This window comes from Nicotiana sylvestris, chromosome 11, assembly GCF_000393655.2.
Source record: "Nicotiana sylvestris chromosome 11, ASM39365v2, whole genome shotgun sequence".
NCBI classification, from domain to species: Eukaryota; Viridiplantae; Streptophyta; class Magnoliopsida; order Solanales; family Solanaceae; genus Nicotiana; species Nicotiana sylvestris.
The window spans coordinates 83,100,854-83,124,424 of NC_091067.1; the positions used below are offsets into that span (position 1 = coordinate 83,100,854).

At 39.2% G+C, this 23,571-nt stretch overlaps 1 protein-coding gene across 1 annotated transcript; it reads left to right on the forward strand.

Annotated features, from left to right (window-relative positions):
• Window positions 1-19,711: 19,711 nt before the first annotated feature.
• Window positions 19,712-23,300, forward strand: LOC104216869 (endoglucanase 25-like). Its single transcript, XM_009767006.2, has 6 exons — window positions 19,712-20,236; window positions 20,637-20,947; window positions 21,193-21,648; window positions 21,808-21,943; window positions 22,027-22,199; window positions 22,447-23,300. Exons 1-6 carry the CDS (start codon window positions 19,864-19,866, stop codon window positions 22,846-22,848), a joined length of 1,851 nt encoding a protein of 616 aa, XP_009765308.1. The 5' UTR covers window positions 19,712-19,863; the 3' UTR covers window positions 22,849-23,300.
• The last annotated feature ends 271 nt before the right edge of the window (window positions 23,301-23,571 follow it).

A 23,571-nucleotide genomic window follows, 5' to 3' on the forward strand; every position in this document is an offset into this window, starting at 1 on the left:
AGCTCTCCAAAAGGATCGAGACCGGAGAAATGATGATTGAAGAAAATGACAAAAAGGTGGAGACATATAACTCAAGGGTCGACCAGATACCGGGAGCACCTCCGATTTTGAAAGGACTGGACTCGAAGAAGTTCGTGCAAAAATCATTCCCCCAGAGTGCGGCTCTGAAGCCCATCCCGAAGAAGTTTTGGATGCCAAACATCCTAAAATACAATGGGACCGCTGATCCCAATGAGCACATCACCACATATACTTGTGGCATAAAAGGAAATGATTTGGAAGACGATGAGATTGAGTCTGTCTTGCTAAAAAAGTTTAGGAAAACTCTGTCTAAGGGTGCCATGATTTGGTACCATAACTTACCCCCAAACTCTATTGATTCATTTGCCATGTTGGCAGACTTATTTGTAAAGGCACATGGCGGTGCCATAAAAGTTGCAACAAGGAAGTCCGATGTATTCAAAATAAAGCAAAGGGAAAACGAGATGTTGAGGGAGTTTGTATCATGTTTCTACTCAAAACGAATGGAGTTACCACCAGTCTCCGATGACTAGACCGTACAAGCCTTTACTCAGGGGCTAAATGAATGAAGTTTGATAGCTTCAAAGCAACTGAAGTAGAACTTGATCGAGTATCCCATCGTGACTTGGGCTGATGTGCATAACATGTACCAATCAAAAATTAGGGTCGAGGATGACCAGTTGGTAGGCCCCTCGAGCTCAGTTTATCCAAGCAGGTTACTAGCAAAGGAGTCAGGAAATTCAGAGAGGGGGTCAAGGTTGAATAAGGAAAGATATCAGCCGTACGTCGAGGATCGAAGGAACATTTCAAGGCGCAACATACCTCGAAATGATCGAGGTCAAAGTTCTCGAGGACTCATGAGTAAAACCGAGTTTGATAGGAACTTGGGACCGATAGAAGCACCCCAATTATCGGAGTACAACTTCAGTATCGATGCCTTGGGGTATCGTCTCAGCCATTGGCAAAATTAGAGATACTAGATGGCCCAAGCCTATACAGACCGATCATTCTCAAAGGAAACCCAACTTGATGTGCAAGTACCATGGTATCCATGGGAATAAAATTGAGGATTGCAGGCATCTTAGAGAAGAGGTAGCCCGGTTGTTCAACGAGGGGCATCTTCGTGAATTTCTTAGTGACCGGGGCAAGAACCATTTCCAAGAAAGTGACTTAGACAGGAAGAATGAACCTAAAGAACCTCAACATGTCATTCACATGATCATCGGTGGAGTCAACATCCCACAGGGACCTATATTCAAACGTACCAAAGTATCCATCACAAGGGAGAAACGGACTCGGGACTACATGCCCGAGGACACCCTCACATTCAGTGAGAAAGACATCGAGGCCTTATCTCAGCCCCACAATGATGTACTGGTAATTTTTATCCTTTTAAATAAAGCTAAAGTTAAATGTGTTCTCGTGGATCCAGGTAGTTCGACAAATATAATCAGGTCAAGGGTCGTGGAGTAGCTCGGTATGCTCGATCAAATCATACCATCATCTCGAGTCTTGAATGGCTTCAAAATAGCAAGTGAAACAATAAAGGGAGAAATCATCCTCCCAGTCAATGTGGCCGAAACCATATAAGACACCAAATTTCACGTCATCAAAGGTGACATGAGGTATAATGCTTTGCTTGGAAGGTCGTGGATCCATAACATGAGGGTGGTGCCATCGACCTTTCATCAAATGATGAAGTTTCCAACAAATGGCGTGAAAACAATATATGGAGAGCAGCATGCAGCTTAGGAGATGTTTGCAGTACATGACTTGTCACCGGTATTGACACAATCCATATCGAAAAGGTCAAAGGACAATCAGGTGGCCAAATAGCAATCACATCACATACCCTCAATTGGGCCCGAGGGACAGGTGGTCGAGGATAAAGAAGAAGATTTCTTCATCCCCCGAGCCTTCGTTGCCCCCAAGGAATTGGATGCAACGAAGTCCATGGTCGAAGAACTCGAGTAGGCCATATTGATCGAGCATCTTCCAGAACAAAAGGTATACCTGGGACGGGGTTAACTACCGAACTCAGGAAAAAAACTCATTCAATTTCTTATCGATAACATTGATTGTTTCGCCTGGTACTACTTAGATATGACAGGGATCCCACCAGAGATAACTACCCATTGACTAAGTGTCGATCCCATATTTAAATCGATGAAGCAAAAGAGGAAACCTCAGTTCGAGGTAAAGCATGCATTCATCAAAGAAGAGGTAACCAAACTTCTCAAGAGAGGATCCATTAGGGAAGTAAATATCATGAATGGCTAGCTAACGTAGTGGTAGTCCCTAAAAAAGGGAATAAACTTAGAATGTGTGTAGACTACAAAGATTTGAACAAAGCATGCCCTAAAGATTCTTTCCCATTGCCAACATTGATTGTTTGATCGATGCTACGGCCGGCCACGAGACTCTTACTTTTCTCGATGCTTACTCCAGGTACAACAAATTCAAATGAACCCGAAGGACCAGGAAAAGACTTCGTTCATCAGGAAGTATGGTACGTATTGTTATAATGTAATTCCCTTCAGGCTAAAAAATACAGGAGTCACATATCAACGCCTAGTTAATAAGATGTTCGAACATCAAATAGGCAAATCCATGGAAACTTATATTGATGACATGCTAGTAAAGTCCCTGCGCGCAGAGGACCATTTGACCCATTTGCATGTGACGTTCGATATCCTAAGAAAGTACAACATTCAACCCCGAGAAATGTGCTTTTGGAGTCGGCTCGGGCAAGTTCTTAGGCTTCATGGTGTCGAATAGGGGTATCGAGATCAACCCTATTAAAATCAAAGCCATCGAGGAAATCACCTTAATGAACAATGTGAAAGTCGTACAATGGCTGACCTGACGGATAGATACCCTAGGCCATTTTATCTCGAGGTCATTAGATCAGAGCCATCATTTCTTTTCCCTACTCAAGAAGAAGAAGAACTTCACATGGACTCCGGAGTGCCAACAAGCCTTGGAAGAATTAAAATGGTATCTCTCGAGCCCAACCCTGCTCCATACTCCGAAGGAGGATGAAACACTCTACTTGTATTTAGCCGTGTCCGAGGTGGCAGTAAGTGGCGTGTTGTTTCAAGAAGAGCAAGGTACGCAATTTCCTGTCTATTATGTGAGTCGGACCCTAGGAGATGTTGAAACTATGTATCCACATTTGGAAAAGTTAGCTCTTGCATTAATAAGTGCATCTTGGAAATTAAAACCATATTTTCAATGCCACCCTATATGTGTATTGACTACATACCCACTTCGAAATGTATTGCATAAGCCCGAGTTATCGGGTAGATTGGCCAAATAGGCCATCGAACTTGAAGGGTATGATATTGAATATCAGCCTCGAACGGCTATCAAGTCTCAAATTTTGGCAGACTTCGTGGCCGATTTCGCGCCTGCACTCATACCCGAAGTAGAAAAGGAACTCTTGCTAAAAACGGCAGCATCATTTTAAAACTGCCTACAGGCAGTGTCATTAGGCAATCTATCAAAACTTCTAAATTGACTAACAATGAGACCGAGTATGAGGCCATGATTGCAAGTCTCGAACTAGCCAAGGGCCTTGGAGCAGAGGTCATCGAGGCAAAGTGTGACTCCCTTTTGGTAGTAAATTAAGTAAACGGGAGGTTCGAGGTTCGAGACGATTGAATGCAGAGGTACTTAGACAAACTTTAAGTGGCATTGTACCGCTTCAAAGAATGGACACTAGACCATGTACCCCGACAAAATAGTGAGGCCGATGCACTTGCAAACTTGGGGTCATCGGTTGAAGAAGATGATATCGTCCCGGGGACTGTCGTCCAACTATTGAGGTCAGTGGTCGAAGAAGGCCATGCAAAAATTAATTCAACAAGTTTAACGTGGGATTGGATGAATAAGTACATTGACTAATTGAAGCGCGGGAAGCTCCCCACGGACCCAAAAGAGTCGAGAGCACTTCGAGCCAAAGCAGCTCGATTCTCACTCGATGAAAATGGAATGTTGTATAGAAGAACCTTCGATGGACCACTGGCAGTATGCTTGGGACCCGAGGAAACTGATTATGTATTACGAGAAATCCACGAGGGAACGTATGGGAACCATTCTAGTATAGACTCTTTAGTTCGCAAGCTGATAAGAGCGGGGTATTATTGGGACAACATGGAAAAGGATACCAAGGAGTTCGTTCGAAGGTGTGATAAATGACAAAGATTTGCACCGATGATCCATCAACTCGGTGAACAACTCCATTCGGTCATATCCCTGTGGACATTCATGAAATAGGGGATGGACATCGTCGGCCCCCTACCAACGGCGCCAGGTAAAACTAAATTTATTTTATTTACGACTGACTACTTCTCAAAATGGGTAGAAGCGCAGGCCTTCGAGAAGATAAGAGAAAAAGAATTCATCGACTTCATATGGAACCACATCATATGTCAGTTCGGGATACCTGCCAAAATAGCATGTGACAATGAGAAACAATTCATCGGCAGCAAAGTAACAAAATTCCTCGAGGACCATAAAATCAAAAAGATTCTATCAGCGCCTTACCACCCAAGTGCAAATGGTCAGGCCGAGTCCACAAAAAAACCATCATTCAAAACTTAAAGAAAAGGTTAGATGATGCAAAGGGGAAATGGAGAGAAGTATTGCCCGAGATCTTATGGGCATATCGAACGACGTCAAAGTCGAGCACGGGGAAGACCTCATTTTCTTTGGTATACAGGTCTGAAGCATTTATCAAAGTCGAAGTCGGGGAACCTAGCGTCAGGTTTCAGCATGCCACCGAGGACTCAAATCACGAAGCTATGAACACTTCTCTCGAACTACTAGATGAAAAACGTGAGGCCGCATTAATTCGAATGGCCGCGCAAAAATAAAGGATCAAAAGGTATTACAATAGAAGGACGAACCTTCGATATTTCGGAAGGGAAACTAGGCCCAAATTGGGAAGGACCGTACCATGTCCTCGGAGTTGTAAGGAAAGGATCCTACAAACTTAGCACAATAGAAGGCAAGCAACTACCAAACAATTGGAATATATCGTTGCTCAAACGCTATTACTGCTGAGGTATGACCTCCTCCCCCTTTTTCAATTCGTATTGAAAACTAACTCCTTGAAGATGCGATTGGAAACATAGAGGCACCTTTCAGCTCGAAGTCCTTGGGTTTTAAAGTATGTGTTGCACTCTTTTTCCCTTAGATTGGGTTTTATCCCAAATGGATTGTACCGACAAGGTTTTTAATGAGGCAACACCTATATGCTACCTAAGGAATATTCAACAAGTATTCAAGGTTTTCAATCAACCTCGAACACTGGGGGGCATCACCCTCGGAGGATGTATTCTTGAAGAAAGCAATTCACACCAAGGAGGGCCTCGGTAGGGGAATGTTGTAATGGGCCAAACGGTCAAATGAATCGTATCCATGTAGAATAGTCGAGCCCCCAGCGGAAAAACATGTATGCATGTATCAATTATTTGAAGAAGCATTCTTATTATATCGAAACATTTTGTGCCTTAAAGAAGTTCACTATTTCCATATTGATATTCCTATATGAAACGGCTCGAGGGCCAAAAATGCACCCGGATACTCAGGGACTGTCATCGATAGTCGACACATCGAGTCATCAAACACTCAAACTTATAAGACCTCAAAGAGGCACGCTCGAACTTATAAGATCTCTAAGAGGCACACTCGAGCTCACAAGACCTCAAAGAGGCATCCCCTCAATATTAAGGCCACACTCGGGGACTAAAGGATACGGCCATATAAAAAACTACGGTCATATAAAAAGGCTATTGCCAAAATAATACAGCTCAGAGACGTCCGGCTTCTACCATAAAACTAAAAGGCCTTCAAATACTTTAAAAACCGTTTAAATCAGGCTACCCTCGACAAAAGAAAACTATAAGGGGCTTCGATAAAATCAGCCCTCAAATAATGCAAAGGCATCAATAACATCAGCCTTCGAAAAAAACTCAAGAGGTGTTCGATTATCGTTGCATATCGAATTACAAACAAGGTTCAAATTGATCGAACCTTCAAAAATCGAAAAGTACATGCTAAGGCATACCAAAATTTTCACTAAGTCTTTAGCCAGAAAGAGGAAAAAATTATAGCCATTTTAGAGGCCGATTGGCCCTACCTAAAGAGCCTAAGGTCCAACCCAAAAAGATCCTAGGGGCTAACTCTAAAGAGCCTAAGGGCCGATATTTAAAAGCCTAAGGGCCAATGTTTAGGGAGCTTAAAGGCCGAAGCACACCATGCTCGAGACCTTACCTAGCTCAAACTCAAAAGTCCTTCACCCCGAGCTGACGTTGAATCAACTTAAGGCTCGGCTCGAAGTTTGAACCTTAAAGGATAACCTAAGGGTATTATATTCTAAGTCTAATACAATCGGACTGATTGTCAACAATACCAAATCTCATTTCAAAAGTGAAGGCAAGGCGGAATTTAACACAAAAACAAAGATGAAGCAAAAGTCTTTTATATTCAAGAGATGGTCCAAATCACATTTACAAAACTCCCCCATGGAGCCCTTATATAAAATTAAAGAGAACCTAGTCTATTGTCGGGGTCACTTGCTCGGGGCAGCATCTATCGAAACTAGATCTTTGGTGGTCTGGCCTTTGGCAGCCTGATCTTCGGGGGCCCCTTCTTCCTCGGGGACTTCATCTTTGTCCTCCCCACTCTCGGAGCCGCTGACAAAACCTCATCATTATAGAGCAATGCAGCTGCCTCTTCTTCCAAAGCCTTCACCTTCTCAATTTCTGCAGAAAGGTCAAAGCCTTTGGCATGCACTTCCTTGAGAGTATGCCTTCGAGATTCCAGCCGAGCATGATTGATGGCGCAATATAACTTAAGCTCAGCTGTAGCAGATATCTCCCTAGCCCAAGTATTGTCAATTGAAGCATCGGTTTGGTATGAAGACACGAACACATCAGCTTTGGACTTAACCTTAGATAACTCAACGGTCGTCTTAGTGTGAAGCTCCTTAAATATACAGCCCTCCTCATTTGCACTCTGAAGCTGACTCTCGGCTGAGGCTAGCTGTTCCCGAAGACTGTCTTTTTCAGAGGCCAAGCGATCCATATTTTGCTTCCACCCGAGGGTTACAACCTTTTTGGTCTTAAGCTCATCCCGAAGCTGTTCCACCAAGTCAGCCTTTTCCTGGAACTGCAAAGGTGGAACATTAGACGCCTAAGCAAATAAGTACAAAATATGCCCAGAAAGGTTATATTACCTTTTCAACAAGCTCGGCCCGTTCTTGAGAAGCCTTCACAGAGCTAGCTCGAAGATCATTGAGTTCCCCCTCTCTTTTGGCATAGAGAACCTTGAGTTCGTCCATCTTTGACATAAGCTTCCTGAGCACATCTTCACATCGGGAAAGCTCAGCTCGAGACTTTTAAAAAGCCTGATCGAAGAGCATCGCAAACTAAACATAAAAGAAGGAGGTCAGAAAAGCAAGAACCTAACTCTAGATGTAGTCATCAAGTCAAAGTTTACCTGCTTTCGAAGCTTCTCAGCCTCTTCGAGGATGAACGAGGCATCAATGTCGGGGCCCTCGTCAATCCTAGCAAGGCATTCACTGAAAATGTCATTCTCCCCGTAGGATATTCCCACATCAGGAGTCTTCATATCTTGGGCATCCCGTACTTGCCCTTCAGAAAATGATGGGCATAGTGGAGAGCCATTCACGTCAATCACCCCGAGCGGCTCAATCGGGGCTTTCTCCCGCCTTCGAGGAACCTCAGGGTCGGGCTCTCTAAGTTCATCGACCAATTACCCTTCAGGACGGGGCACTTTCTTGCCACTAGTCGGTTCGAGAACCTTGCTCGAGCTCCCCCCAGGAACTTCCTCAGCTTGAAGTTGAACCACTTCGATGGCCTCTGGCTCAGCAGCCTTTGAAGGATCGGTGCCTCCTCCTCTCCGAGTTATTAATGGGCGAGCATCTTTGTCCTTAGCACGAAGACGTGCAATAGTTTCTGAAGTCAAGGCCACGGTATCAGCCCTAGGTTTTCGAAGCTTAGCCTTCTTTTGCTTCGGGGACTCCACCGGTGACCCTTTCCTTCTTTTCTTATCCTTGACAGGTTTTTGGGTCTCCCCTCGCCAGGTGGGGCAGCCTCATCGAAACAACATCTTCGAGGCTCGTACAAGTGTAAAGATAAGTGTATTGCTGAGGAGTATTTCGCTAAGGGATTTAAATATGCAAATAATAAGGACTCACCGTGGTTTTTAGCCTCCCATCGGCCTTTGTCCAAATCGCGCCAGACACGCTCGACATATATGTAAGTGGAAGCTAGTTGTTGAACCCAGCTCGGGAGGTCCGCAACCGCACCTAGATACCAATCAACGGCCGCATCTTCAAAAAGGAGTTAGTTCAAAGGAAAGGGAAAATATCTAAGTAATGAAACATGCTCGATAGGTTTGTACTTACGTTTCGTATTCCATTCCTAAGGGGATGGCATCTTGTCAGCGGGAATCAGGCTGGAGATCCTGACTTGAACAAAGCGGCCCATCCACCCTCGGTCTTTATCCTCATCGATGCTATTGAAGAAAGACTTCGAAGATCGACGTTACAATTTTATCACACCACCTTGATAGAGACGAGGGCTGTATAATCTGATCAGATAGTCGAGGGTAAATGACATCCCCTCGACTTTGCTTGAAAAGTACCTAATTAGGTGAACAATCCGCAAAAAGAAAGGATAAATTTGGCTGAGTGTCACTTGGTATTGTCGGCAGAAATCGAGGATCACTGGGTCTAGAAGGGAAAAGAAGGATCTACTAGACCTAAGGTAAATGGATATATGTATACGCTTAGGTACCCTGCTTTGTGAGTGGTAGTATCCTCATCAGGTAAAGGGATCACCATGTGCACTTCATCTCCCTAACGGGAATCTGCCTTCACTTGTTTGAGTTTGGTTATTAAGTTAATATACCGAGACATGGGTTCACATCGTCCTAGAACTGAAGCAGGCTTATCGACCTTAAAATCGGAAGACGTATCACAAAGCCCGGGGGTACACTCCTCAATGCAGAGAGGTACCACCATTTTGTTCTTCGACGGGTGTGAAGACGAAGAGGCCTTCTTTTTTGTGGAACTGTCTTAGAAGTTTTTGCCATTTTTGTTGTGAAAATTCTGAAAAAAAAAGAAGGAGCTAGTTAAAATGGGCAAGGAAGGAATAAGTGCAAAGAGGATTTGATGATATTGTAAAAGTAAAAGTTTGAAGAATAAAGGATTGAAGTATTTATAGAGGTTGTCTAAGCGTGTTGGAGAAGCTAAACGGACGACCAATAGCCTTCTTTTATTAAAAGTTTTTCGAAAACGGACGACTTTTCAGTCACGCCGACCGCTGACCTCACAAGACTGACATCATGATTGGGACATCGAAGGGGTAGAATCAGATCGTTTCTTATCTTTTCATTCTAAGAAACGCGGGGACTATCTGTATACGGTCAAAATCAGAGAGCTCGATTTCAAGAACTTAACGGTACCCCGGGCTCGAGTTCGGGCAGCGCGAAGTAAAGACCAGATCTCACTGTAAAATGCATACCTAGAGGGAGCAAATTAGAGACCCGTCATGATCTACCTCGAGGACAATACAATTTTGATGACACTCAAAAAAGAGCGGAAATTTCTCAAGGACACGTGGATCAGGGCATAATTAAGGGATAAGATTTGTACGGAATAGTACAAGTCCGTACTAGGTTGTTATACAGCTGTACCAATAGAATTCTTTACCAAAATTGGAAATGTACCATATTAAGGTTTCCCCCTTCTATATAAAAGGGGACCCGTAAAGATCATCGCATTCACTGTAATAGAACATTCTACTCTACTTTTCTCGTTTACTGTTCTCCATAATTATTCCCCAGCTTTATTGTTTTTACTTTATTGTTCATACTTTATTTGCTCTTAACTCACCTCGAGGCCCTAGAGATAATCGAGCTCGAGGTCCCCGTTGCTCTAATAACACTGGTTTGGTTCATCAATTCTTCTTACTTAAACCTAATATTACTTGTATATTCATTAGTATTGGAATAAATCACATATATTTAAAATCACAAATTACCTTTAATTGTTATTCATATTTTTCGAGGTAAACAGTAATGCTTTTACACCCTAATCATTTATAGCTATGAATTGATGAGTTTTGGGAGAATACTAGATGGGTTTGATAAAGAGAATTAAATGAACTACGCTAGGGTTTTGGGTTGTTGAATTAAAATTGTTATAATCATTTGCGTAATGATAAATGGTATTAGTTACATCTATTTGGGATGGTAGAATCACCTAGAAGTAGTAGAAAGAGAATTAGGTAAAGAAAGCACCATTAATAAGGGATATGAGGCTTTACGCCCATAAGGTGTTTGATAAACTGCCTAAGTGACTAAAACATGAGCATTAGTCCTAATATTGGTTCCTCTTAATATATATTGACATAGATTATCGTTGAAAGAGGCGACGAACATTGTGATACACTTAAAAGGATCGGAGTCAAGGTATGTGAGACTAACTCTCTATGTTTTGGAACGTTAATGATACATCCTACACTACATTTCTTTTACAACGTTACTAATCAAGAATATAGTTAAGCCTAGTTCCTTGAATAGTTGCAGAACATCTATTCGCTAGCTTCCTAACTCATTCATGACTTTCATTTCAAATATTGTGAGCTCAGTGCATCATCAATATAGACTTGGGTTTGATGCCATGAGTCTTAGTTTTGATTACTCAACATGTCATAAATAGTTGAAGTTTCAGTTTTCATAACTAGTTCGTGAATACATGTCTCAGTCTATTCTATTTATCATTTCAGCATCATGTAACTCAAAATGATTCAGTATTTCTGTATCATGTATTGCATTATGATTCTCAGTTTCTAATTTTAAATTCCTGAATGTTAAGAACCTGTATTTAGGCCTGAGGCCGTAGTTTATGCTTTATGCATGTTTGGGCTTAAGGCCGTAGTTTATGCTTTATGCATTTTTGGGCATGAGACTACAGTTTATGCTTTATGCATGTTTGGGCCTGAGGCCGCAGTTTATGTTTTATGCATGTTTGGGCCTGAGGCAACAGTTTATGCTTTATGCATCTTTGGGCATGAGTCTGCAGTTTATGTTTTATGCATGTTTGGGCATGAGTCCGCAGTTTATGCTTTATGCATGTTTGGGCCTGAGTCCGCAGTTTATGCTTTATGAATCTTTAGGCTTGAGGCAACAGTTTATGTTTTATGCAACTTTGGGCCTGAGGCCGTAATTATGTATATGTATACTTGGGCCTGAGGCCGCAACTTGTGCACATATATATTGGGCCTGAGGCCGCAGTTTAATATTCATATAAACAGGTGGTTCATCATTCAAAAGAGGGAGTATTCATATCCTTGCTTCCTTTGTTTAGTTGAATTATCAGTTATCAGTTATCAGTTATCATTTCAGTTTCACTTTCAGCAGTTATGATTTCAGTTATCATTTACCATTTCAGTTTCAGTTTCAACAATTATCATTTCAGATATCAATTATCAATTCTCAATTATCAGCTCAGTATTAGTTACAACATTTATAGTTCTTTCTTTCAGTTGCTTTACATACCAGTGCAATTCAAATGTACTGACATCCCTGCCCTGGGCCTGCATCTTACGATGCAGGTAATGATTTGCAGGTTAACGATTCAGAGCACTATGATTCTCGTACCAACTATTTGTGATCCCCAGTTCTTTCGGGGTATTTTAATTACCTTATAGTCTTTAGTATTTTCAGACAGTTAGTATTTTTCAGTACTTTATTAGAGGTTTCATAGACTAGAGTAACAGTTAGGCAGAGTCGCATGCTTTTCATGTTAAGCGATGTTGGCTTCAGATATGTTTCAAATTTAGATTAGTGTTTTCGCACTTTGATTTATATCATTCAGACTTTTAGTATATCCGCACGTGTTAGTTTATCTTTCACATTCAATATGTTATGATATCACATGTTGATTCAGTTTGCTAGTTGGTTCGCTCGGTCAAGTGTAGTCAGGCACCGAGTGTTTATTTACTAATTATATCTAAGTCGTTTTCATTATACTCTTCCCTTGCAAAAATAAAAATTGTCTCCTTTATGTAGGGCTAGGAGGTTATTACAAGATAAACTTGCATTAAAATAAACCTATCGTACATGGCAAACTTATCTACAAGTGGGTCCCTTTTTGCATGTGAAGGACCTTAGGCAAACCAACTAGAAAGCTCCTGAAAACGTGTGAAGGATGTGGAATATACATGGTGCATCATGTGAAAGTATGTGGGAGCATGTGATGGCATGTGAAAGTAGGGTGTTTCATGTGATTAAGCATGTGGCAGTACGTTGAAACATGTGAAAACATGTGGAAGTGGGGCCCGGATAGTATGGAAGGATGTGAAAATTTATCTTGGCATGGGTAGATGATTTTTTAGGGTTTGTTGGTAGGTAATGTAGTATTATAGTAGGATTAGCAGGGATTTCGGTAATTATCCTTCATTGATTCTAGGGTTGTCCTCTTGAAATTTTTTCAAAGACCTTGTATAGTAACGCCTGGAACTTGACGGTCCTTCTTCGCTATGCTCTTTCTCTTTTGGGTCATGACATTGACTTGGTGGCATTGGGATCATCAGGAGCGATGAACGACCTAGGGACTCCGTAATCGTCATCCTTGACTACTCCTTGTTTCTCCGATTCATTCGGGGCCTATATCGATGATTGCTATTTAGTTTTTTCCTACCGGTCATCTACGTGTTCTTCGGTGTCGAGAGTGCGAACATCGGGGTCACTTCATCGACTACGAACATTTTTTTACGGTGGGCTGCTCTTGATTCCTCCCGGAGTGGGTAGTTTTAGTGTCCGATGTAATGTCTAGGGTACTACCCTCATGTTGCGAACCCAAGGCCTTCCAAATAAGGTATTATACCTCATGTCTCCCTCGATCGCGTAGAATTTTGTATCTTGAATTATCCCGGCAATATTTACCAGCAGGGTTATTTCTCCTTTGGTAGTTTCGCATGCCATGTTGAATCCGTTTAAAACTCGGATTGCTGGCACTATTTGGTCTTGTAGACCCAACTATTCTATGACTCTCGATCTAATGATATTGGTCGAGCTACCTAGATCAATCAACACACATTTAACTCGAGATTTATTTATAAGTACAGATATTACCAGTGTGTCATTATGTGGTTGTACGATGCCTTCGACGTCCTCATCATTGAACGAAATGGTTCCCTCCATGATATAATCTCGGGTTTGTTTTTCCCTAGTGATGGATGCCTTGGTGCGCTTTAGCATTGGTCCCTGAGGGTGTCGACTCTACCAATGATCATGTTGATGACGTGCTAAGGTTCCTTATGCTCGGTCTGTTTGTTGAAATCCCTATTCCTTAAGTTATTTTTGGCTTGATCACCCAGAAATTCCCGAAGATGCCCGTTATTGAATAACCGGTCCATTTCTTCTCTTAATTGTCAGCAGTTCTCGTATCTATGGCCATGAGTTCCATGATATTTACCCATTAAGTTAGGGTCTCTTTGGGTAGGGTCGGACTGCAATGGTCGAGGCCACTTGGTGTCTTCGATGTGCCTGATAGTTGTATTCTGATAACCTTAGTGCCTCTCTAGCCCCGAGTGGCCTATCGAAATCGTTTTTTCTCATGAGTCCCTGACTGTTATGGCTTCGATCATTCCTTTTTTTTAATTTTTCGCAAGGTTACACCCAAATTCATTATCCCTTCGATCTCCATTATACAGTTGATACCAGTCTCTATTCAATTTTAGTTCATGATCGAGGACTCTCTTAGAAATGTCATTAGTTTGACGAGATAAATAGACCCCGATGGGACTCCGAGTTGATTATCCTCAACTCTGATCATTGATTGATACCTGTTATGGATATCGGCCCAAGTTACCGCCGGGTATTCTATCAAATTTTGTTTCAACTACTGCGAAGCCAAGGAGATTTGGGGGTTGAGTCCTTGAGTGAAGGCCTGAACGGCCCAATTTTGCAACCTGAGACAGATCCATTCGTTCCATTTGAAACCTTGACACGAATTCTCTGAAAATTTCGTTATCTCTTTGTTTTACTTTGAAAAGATCTGATTTTCTGGTCTCGATCTTGATGGCCCTGGCGTGTACTTTTACAAAGGCATCTGCAAGCATAGCAAATGAATCAAAAGAATTAGGAGGTAAGTTATGATACCATATTATTGCTTCTTTTGACAGGGTTTCTTCGATCTTTTTAAGAAAAACCGACTCGATTTCATCATCTTCTAAGTCGTTTCCCATGATGGCACACGTGTAGAAGGTCACGTGCTTATTTGGATCCATGGTTCTATTATACTTCGGAATATCATGCATATGGAACTTCTTCGGGATTGGCTTCGGTACTGCCCTCAGAGGGAAAGGTTTTTGGATAAACTTCTTGGAGTCGGGCCTTTCAATATTGGGGGAGCTCCTGGGATTTGATCAACTCTGGAGTTATAGGTCTCTACTTTTTTGTTGTTGGCCTATTTTCTTCTTCCCCGATTCCACCCGCCTTTTCAGTTCCTCAAGCAACTTAATGATTTTGGGGTTGGTCCCGGGCTCAGCTTTACCTGGCCTCTCAGTGACTTGCTCATTCCTTCGACTGTTTTCTAGGAGTTGTTCAGGCTCAACTCTGCTGGGGGGCACGACTTTGGTTCTGCAGCTGTGCCATCGCTGCCTGTTGAGCTTGTAACATTTCGATGATAACCTGCAGATTAATCACATCGCCTTCACCTTAGGGCGTACCTCGAATCGTTGGTCGGGCTCCTCCATGAACGTTGTTCTCAAGGTCGGTCGGTAGGTTAGCGTCGATGGCCACATGCGAGTTGGCATCAATTGGGTTTGCAACTGGGACTCTGTTGGGATCAGACTCGACATCAACGTTGAAGTGAGCAGACTGAGAGTTTGAAATCCTTAGGTAGATTTGAAATTAAAATCTCAAAGAACAAGCATAAAATATAATGTGTTATGAGAATTTGTATCAAACTACTACTATTATCCTTAGCCCTACGGTGAGCGTCAAACTGTTTACACTTAAAAATAGATAACAATTGAATTTATACGCGATTTTAAGGATATGTGGACTAGTTTAATACAAGTGATTAATGACGTTAGATAAGCGAATAAAAATTAGAATAAATAGCTAAACCAGTGATGATACTAAATCCGGGCTCGGTTAATGTCTTAGCAAGAAGTTCCCTTCGGTTCTGAACCAATGCTTATGAAGAACTTACGAACCAAAACAAGAACTTTGAACAACTTTTAGAAACAGAGAAAAATAAATGTATATTGCCTTGGTATATGTGTTACAACGTCCCTCCTAAATAATAAACCTCCCCTTTATATAGTAGGGAAGTTTTACCCTAAGTACAATCCTAATAAAGGTAAAAATCTTCTTTTTCGCCAATCACAGATTTGCTGCTGATATGGACCGAGATCTACGCCGTGATATCCGGTTGGGCACGGATATCACAGCCCTTTGTTAATCACATGAGCATGTTTGGCAATGCTTTCCGAGGCCCCGTTATTCGAATCGGGTTCGGAGCATGGTCTCGATGGCTCCGGGGCAAGTGTTCTACCCGGGCTTTGATACGGGCGGCTCCCGATTTCGATTCTGATTTCATGCAGTTACGCCCTCACTTTGTTCGCCCATCGGGCTGTTCATTACTCCTGGTTTTACTCGTATACAACACTAAATCACATTAGCTCACTTAGTTAAGTGGTAGATGTAAGTGAAAATACACAATCATTCATCATTAATAGCGGTAAAAGTGCATATGGAAGATAACGTTATGCATCTATTAGATTTACGTAAATATTGGGTGTGGTTTTTTTTTCTTCCTTTTTGTTATTTATCCACACTATAGTTTTGGAAATTTAGCATCTATGTCCATTTATAAGTAGCTCATTACAAAAATTGGCAAATTGATAAAATATTACTAATATTAGCCAATTAGCTATTTGTAGCAAAAAAAATATCAAATTTTTACTTTGTTTTGAGTGGGTGTTATTAGAATAGATTGGGCACAACTTAAGGAGCTTGAATCTCAGTTTTGGGATGATTTGGTGAAGTTTTGAGGTGGTTTGAGTTGAAAATTCGAAGTAAAAGCTGAACATGAAAAAAAATGATGTGTATCACATATGTATCATATTTGTATCAATTGTGTATCACATGTATATCCATGTATACATGTGTGTGAGATACATGCGTGATACATGTTTGATACATGTGTCGCATAAGACTTTTTTGAACTAGATTTAATTACGAATGTTGATACAAAACCAGTCCAAATCACCTCCAATCTTCCTCAAATTTTGTATATTGACTTATCTATATATTTCAATGAATTTCAACTATACTCATTGAAAAAGTTCCTTTTTTGTTTAGATTTTTGGAATATTGTAAAAAAAATTGTATTTCATCACCTTATTTGCTACCCCGTCCATGAAATTTCCTTTTCGTCTTGTATCTAATGTTGCTAATCATGCTTAAAATATGGAAGGTGATTTTTGCATGTGATTCTTTGATAGAAAGAACCCTATTATTTGGTTTTTCAATTTTTGTTAGCTAATTTTAATAAATTTATGATTAATGGCTAGAGATTAGTAAGTTGATATTTATTTGGGACATTTATGTAAGTTTCCTATATTTTTTCGAAGGGAAACTGAGATGTCCATTTCTCGTATAATTAATATTGAGAAGGTGAGACATCATTTCCCTCTCATTCTATATTACTTTTCTTGGTTATTACTCTCTATCATGTATGAACTGAAAAACAAATCCAAAACCAACCCCTTTAGTTTTGGAAACCATTATTAAAGACAAAAGTGGGTATAAAAATCTATTCCATAAAGAGGTAAAGAAACTAACATATGCAGCTAGACATATATTAATAACTAGTTTTATTGCACGTTGCTTCAATCAATAAATATATTTATATGTAAGAAGCAAAAGTTACTGAAAAATAGCAATTTATATCAAAATAATTTAAGTATTTTCTTAAGGAAATCATTTGTAAAAGGTGGTTAAAATTTTAATTATTTCTAAATTTTATACATTAAAACTTCTGACATGATTCAAATAATATATATTCGATAAATAAAATTGCTTTTAAAATCTTAAATAAGTAAATATTCAGAAAATTAACACATAAAATAATTATAGTTGTGAAATAATTTAATCAAATATAATTTAAACAACCAAGAAAATATTTTCATATGAAAAGGAAAATAAAGGATCACAATTGATCTTGCACGCTAAAATTTTCCTTGTACGATATAGGTACAAAATATTTATATGAAAATTATACAATATTTTTTGTCCTTGGTTGAAAAGAAACTTTACTTTTTTATATTCTCTTCTGTTTGTTAATATAATTTTATCCTTATTTAGTTGATTTCAAACTTCTAAATATTAGGTAATATTTAAAATTTTACTTGATTTTAAAGTCCTAACTATTAGGAAAATAACTTAAACTACATATTTGTCAAATGTGAAACTTATTTTTGAAAGTTAAAAAAGACGAACTACATTTCAGTAAGGGCATTCGTATTTTTAATATATTTGAAATTTTTTGGATTATATTATTTTTTCTAATAATTAATTCATAGACTTAATTATTATTTTTATTATAATAGTAACTCATTAGATTTTGTTGATTAAAGTTCTTAATATTAGCACATCCCAGATTTTAAATATTGAACTGTAACAAGAAAAAATGACAATTATGTCAAGGATACTAATATAAAGAAATAATTCATATAAGGTAATTTAAATTTAAATTAGTTTTAAAGTAACACAAAAAATAAATTAGCCCAGATAGTTTCCATGTTTCCCTATATTTCTTACCAATTGAACGTGCATGTATTGGGTGAGTTTATTAAAGCGTTTAATTAATAGAATTTTAGTTGATGTTAAAATCCTAATGATTACAGTTATATAAATAATTTAAATAAGGTAAAATCTTAATTGATCTTGAACTCCTAAATATTAGGACTTCATTCATAATTTAAATCGGAAACTAAGTCCTAAATATTAGAAAAATAATTTGAATTACTATTTTGTCCAATGCGAAATTTATTTTTAAAGGGTAAAAAAGGCAAACGACATTTCGCTAAGGGCCTTCGGACTTTTAATATAGTATAGATAGGTGATGACAATTACCTAGGTGTCCCTAGTTGATCCACATTAAAATAACATTAATGATGCCTCCATTTAAGCAACTTGGCAGACAATAATATTTCCACTTTTGAAATCTACAAATAGGAAAATCTCATTGGGGTTTGAATAGTACTTTTCTACGAGTTTGCTCAATAATTAACAACATTATTTATACTCCCTCCGTCCCATAATATGTGTTGTGGTAACTAAAAATAGTTATCTTAAATTATTTGTTATTTTAAAAGTTCAATACAAAATTGGTTATATATATTTTTTTTACCCTTAATAATCAATTGCATTCACATTTAGTAAAAATGTGGATAATGCTATTGATAGAGATGACACGTAAATTGAGAAAACATTTAATAAGGGTAAAGTAGCCAAAAACTATTCTTTCTTAAGGGGCGGCACAAGATAATCACGACACATTATGAGACGGAGAGAGTAATAGTATTAGATCATTTATAAGGAAACAAATAAATTATTATGATAAACATAAATTGAGGACTTAGAAAAATGCTAATAATATTTTTTATAGTAAATTAAATTATATATCTATTACGCAAAAAATGCTCATACTACTGTTGTCTTTTTGAATGTCCTTTATCTTCTTTAATTCGTTTTATAGTATGAGCCAACCTACTACTTATATATTTCTTCTTCTGTCGGTGGACAAGTTGAAGATAAATTAATGCAGCTAAATGTGTCAGCTGGTTCCCTAGTTGACCATTTTAGCCCCTCCTTGTAAAATGGGGTCCTTTCATCTCTCATCCAATAGTTAGGTATATAACCCTTGAGGTGAAAGAGTTCAGCAAACCAAATCAAGAAAATTCACCAAGAAACACTAATTAAATCTGTTGTACTGCATTTTCCCAGATTTAGCTGAGCTAATTCTCATACTCAGCCTCATTTACTGTTTGGACATAAATTATATTTTCCTTTTCACCAAAAATAATTCTCTTTTTTTCAAAATCAACGTTTATTCATAAAATTTTCAATTTTCACTTGAAGATGCATTTTGAAAATTTTCGAAAATTTGAAAAACTCCAAAAAACTGTTTTTTTCACTCAAATCACTCACAAATTTTATAAACAGCCCAAACTAAATTTTATGTCCAAACACAACTCTAAATTTCAAATACCACTTTTTGAAATTTTACAATTCTTATGTCCAAACTCCTACTTAGATTTTGAAGTAAAATACTAGTATGTTTTAATAAAAAGTGTAATGCTTCTAAATTTGAAAAATGAAACTGTACAAGAAATGTTATATCTAGTACTATTGGAACGACGAAAGTTGGATATTCAAAAATGCTAGATATTTGACCAAAACACGGCATAGAACAATACTGCAAATAATTACCATAGTATGATTTAAGAATACTAAGTTCACCTTTTACCATGAGAAGCTAATAATTACATGCAAAGTGGAGTAGTTAGGAAGTGTGTTAGCCGAAGTGTCGGTGTCTTCAACTCATATATTTCTTCACCATCACTACACTGTTGTAAATTGTCTTGGCACGCATCTTCATATGCATTATTGCCACTAGCCTCACTCCTCCTCATCTCTCTTTCCCACCCACTTTCCTCGATCTCCCTACAATTTTGAGCTGAAATATACTAGTTTCTTTTAGCTCAAGAAATCAGAAACAGCAATATGTACGGGAGAGATCCATGGGGAGGGGCACTGGAGATAAACGCAACCGATTCAGCAACAGATGATGATAGGAGCAGGAACTTACAGGATTTTGACAAGGCGGCTTTGTCAAGGAATCTGGATGAGACGCAGCAGAGTTGGTTGTTGGGTCCAACTGAGCAGAAGAAGAAGAAGTATGTCGATCTTGGTTGTATTATTGTCAGTCGAAAGGTATTCAAATGGACTCTCGGCTGTATTATTGCTGCTGCTCTCATTGCTGGTTTTGTTACTCTGATTGTCAAAACTGTTCCTAAGCACCGACAACGTAGTCCCCCACCGGATAATTACACTTTGGCTCTTCGCAAGGCACTTATGTTCTTCAATGCCCAACGCTGTAAGTAATTTCCTTCAGGTTTCTGATCTATGGGATTCAGATTCTAATTTGAATTATACTATTGGACTTGATTAAATACATGATTCGATCCTGCCTATGTATGACTTACTAGTGAAATATCTCTTTACTCTAAAGCATTAAAAATTGGAAGATTCATGTTTTCTGAAGAATAGAATAGTGCCATCTACTCTTCTATCTTGCCTTTACTTATTTGATGATTAAGATCCCAAGATTACTGGGTTTTAAGATGCAGATTTATGATTTTGCCTTCAAAAAATTTATCTGTGGACTATCTGGATTTGGGTGTTTCTCTTTTTTGATGTTTGACAGCTAGATTTTGGGTCAGGTTGGTGGTTATTTTGTTCAGTTTGTCATTTAATTATCTGTTTGTTTATGGCAGCTGGGAAACTACCTAAGCACAACAATGTATCATGGAGGGGGAGTTCAGGTATGCAAGACGGCAAATCTGATGATTCAACTATGTTTAAGAATTTGGTTGGCGGCTATTATGATGCAGGAGATGCAATAAAGTTTAACTTCCCTCAATCTTTTGCTCTCACTATGTTAAGTTGGAGTGTGATTGAGTATAGTGCAAAATATGAAGCTGCTGGGGAGCTCAGTCATGTCAAAGATATTATTAAGTGGGGTACTGATTACCTCCTCAAAACCTTCAATTCCTCTGCTGATACTATTGATCGCATTGTTGCACAGGTAAATATCATTCATTGGGCATTTTGAATTAGTTGATTACGTTGGTTCATACAAATTAACATTTTACGATGGTTTTGTTTTCATCAATCATTGTTTCTGCCTTATCAATTATCATCACCAACTGTATCGTATTGACAAGAACGACATTGATGATTGCATTGTTTTTGTTTCTCTCGATCATTGAGAAAATGATCATACATATGAGCTGCTTGATCTCATTGAAGGATTTCTGTTCTGTTTTATAGGTGGGGAAAGGGGATACTTCAGGAGGGCCAGATCCCAATGATCACTATTGTTGGGTGCGTCCAGAAGACATTGATTATCCACGGCCTGTAACAGAATGTCACGGCTGCTCGGATCTTGCTGCCGAGATGGCTGCTGCTCTGGCTTCTGCCTCCATTGTTTTTAAGGACAACAAGGTCTACTCACAGAAGCTCGTCCATGGTGCTAGAACTCTCTTCAAATTTTCCAGGGAACAGCGTGGTAGATACAGTAGCAGTAATGAAGCTGCAATATTCTACAATTCGACTAGTTACTGGGATGAGTTTGTGTGGGGTGCGTCCTGGTTGTATTATGCTACAGGAAATACTTCATATCTTCAGCTTGCTACAACTCCTGGTATTGCTAAACGCGCTGGTGCTTTCTGGGGAGGTCCTGACTACGGCGTGCTCAGCTGGGATAACAAGCTCACTGGATCACAAGTAAGAAGATATAGCCTCTTTATTTTGTCTTGCATGATTGCTGAATTTTTCTTGCCCGCAACATGTTGCTCTTAGTCTGTATATCTGTTTATAAGTTGCATGTTTTTCGTTGAGAGATCTATATATTGTACTGAAGCAATGCTTTTCTTTTGTATTTAGGTGCTTCTGAGCCGTTTGAGATTGTTTTTGAGCCCTGGATATCCTTATGAAGATATTTTAAGTACATTCCATAACCAGACAGGCATAATCATGTGCTCCTTCTTGCCATACTTCTCTTCTTTTAACCGGACAAAAGGTAAGCCTTGTTTTAGCTAGTTAGCATGTTAAGTCTTGCAGAGTTTGTGGTAAGTCAAGTATAAAACTGTTGGGCCTTTGTAGGAGGGCTGATACAGTTAAACCACGGAAGGCCTCAGCCTCTTCAGTATGTAGTCAATGCTGCCTTCCTTGCTACCTTGTATAGTGACTATCTTGCTGCTGCTGACACCCCTGGATGGTATTGTGGACCCAATTTCTATTCCACCGATGTCCTACGTGAATTTGCACAGACACAGGTAAATGAAACTTTACGATCTTTATGTTTTCAAGAATCTCTTTTCTTGTTTTCTTGTTCCTTTTACCTCAGTTCTGCTAACAAGTGTGTGAAATACTACCTAAAAAATGTGTGACATGTTAAGTGATAAATGCAAAAAATCAGGAGTATATGAGATATAGATGGTATAAGCATGTTCTTATTGGCCAACTCTGATGAAAGTTAAACCGTTTCTGGTGTTAACTCAGTTTTCTTTCTTTGACTTTTAGATTAACTACATCCTTGGCAAGAACCCTAGGAAGATGAGTTATGTTGTGGGCTTCGGCAATCGCTATCCAAAACGTGTCCACCACAGAGGTGCATCAATTCCTAAAAACAAGGTCAAGTATAATTGTAAAGGAGGATGGAAGTGGAGGGATTCAAGTAAGAACAATCCGAATACTCTTGTTGGAGCCATGGTTGCTGGACCGGACAAGAATGATGGTTTCCATGATGTTCGTACTAATTACAATTATACCGAGCCAACACTTGCTGGAAATGCCGGTTTAGTTGCCGCCCTTGTAGCTCTATCTGGAGATAAAAGTGTTGGAATTGACAAGAACACAATATTCTCTGCAGTACCACCCATGTTCCCCACCCCACCACCTCCGCCAGCTGCTTGGAGACCATGATTTGTTGATCGTTAGTTTTATCAACCCCCCTGTCTTGTGTGACCATATATAGGTTCATTTTTTTTTTCATAATGTGGTCGATATGGGATTCTGATAGCACGAAGTTTGAAGCAATGTGAAAGCCAAGAAACAGGATGAGCACCTTGAACGTATAAGCTTGTGCTCAGCTTGGCCTAGAATCCAGATGTAGAACACTGTCTTGAAGAAATGCCCAACGGTATGTCTTTGCAATGTATCAATATACACAGTTTGTATGTATGTAACACATACCAATGATATATTCATTGAGAACTGGAACGTGAACAGCCTCAATTTTTTATTGTATAAGCTTTCAAGTAATGTCCCGCAGCTATTTGAATTTTGCATTTTGTAGTGCAAGAATAATGGTAGTTGCAGACTGTGGTTTGAAACTGCTGCTTAAGATCTTAATCTACGTGGTGCTGCTTCTGTTCTCTGCTTCTTAATTCTTTCATTATGTGTGACCACCTTGATATGCACTGGCTGATGCAATAAAACGATAGTCTAATAAGTTGACATCGTTGAATTTGAGGGCATATTGGATTAGTTGGGCGGAAGAGGAGTGGATAGTTTAGTTGGGGATGTGTCTCTTGAATGAGTAACTGAGAATTAGGATCTGATCCACTAAATTTCACAGGCAAGATATGTTCAAAATCTAACTGAAAGGGAAAGTGTAGAGCACATTTTGAGTGTCGTCTTCCAAGC

Coding starts and splice junctions, on each gene's coding strand:
- LOC104216869 (XM_009767006.2), top strand. CDS start 19,864: ATGTACGGGAGAGATCCATGGGGAGGGGCACTGGAGATAAACGCAACC. Junction 20,948..21,192: donor TTGATCGCATTGTTGCACAG/GTAAATATCATT, acceptor TCTGTTTTATAG/GTGGGGAAAGGGGATACTTC. Junction 21,944..22,026: donor TTCTTTTAACCGGACAAAAG/GTAAGCCTTGTT, acceptor GGGCCTTTGTAG/GAGGGCTGATACAGTTAAAC.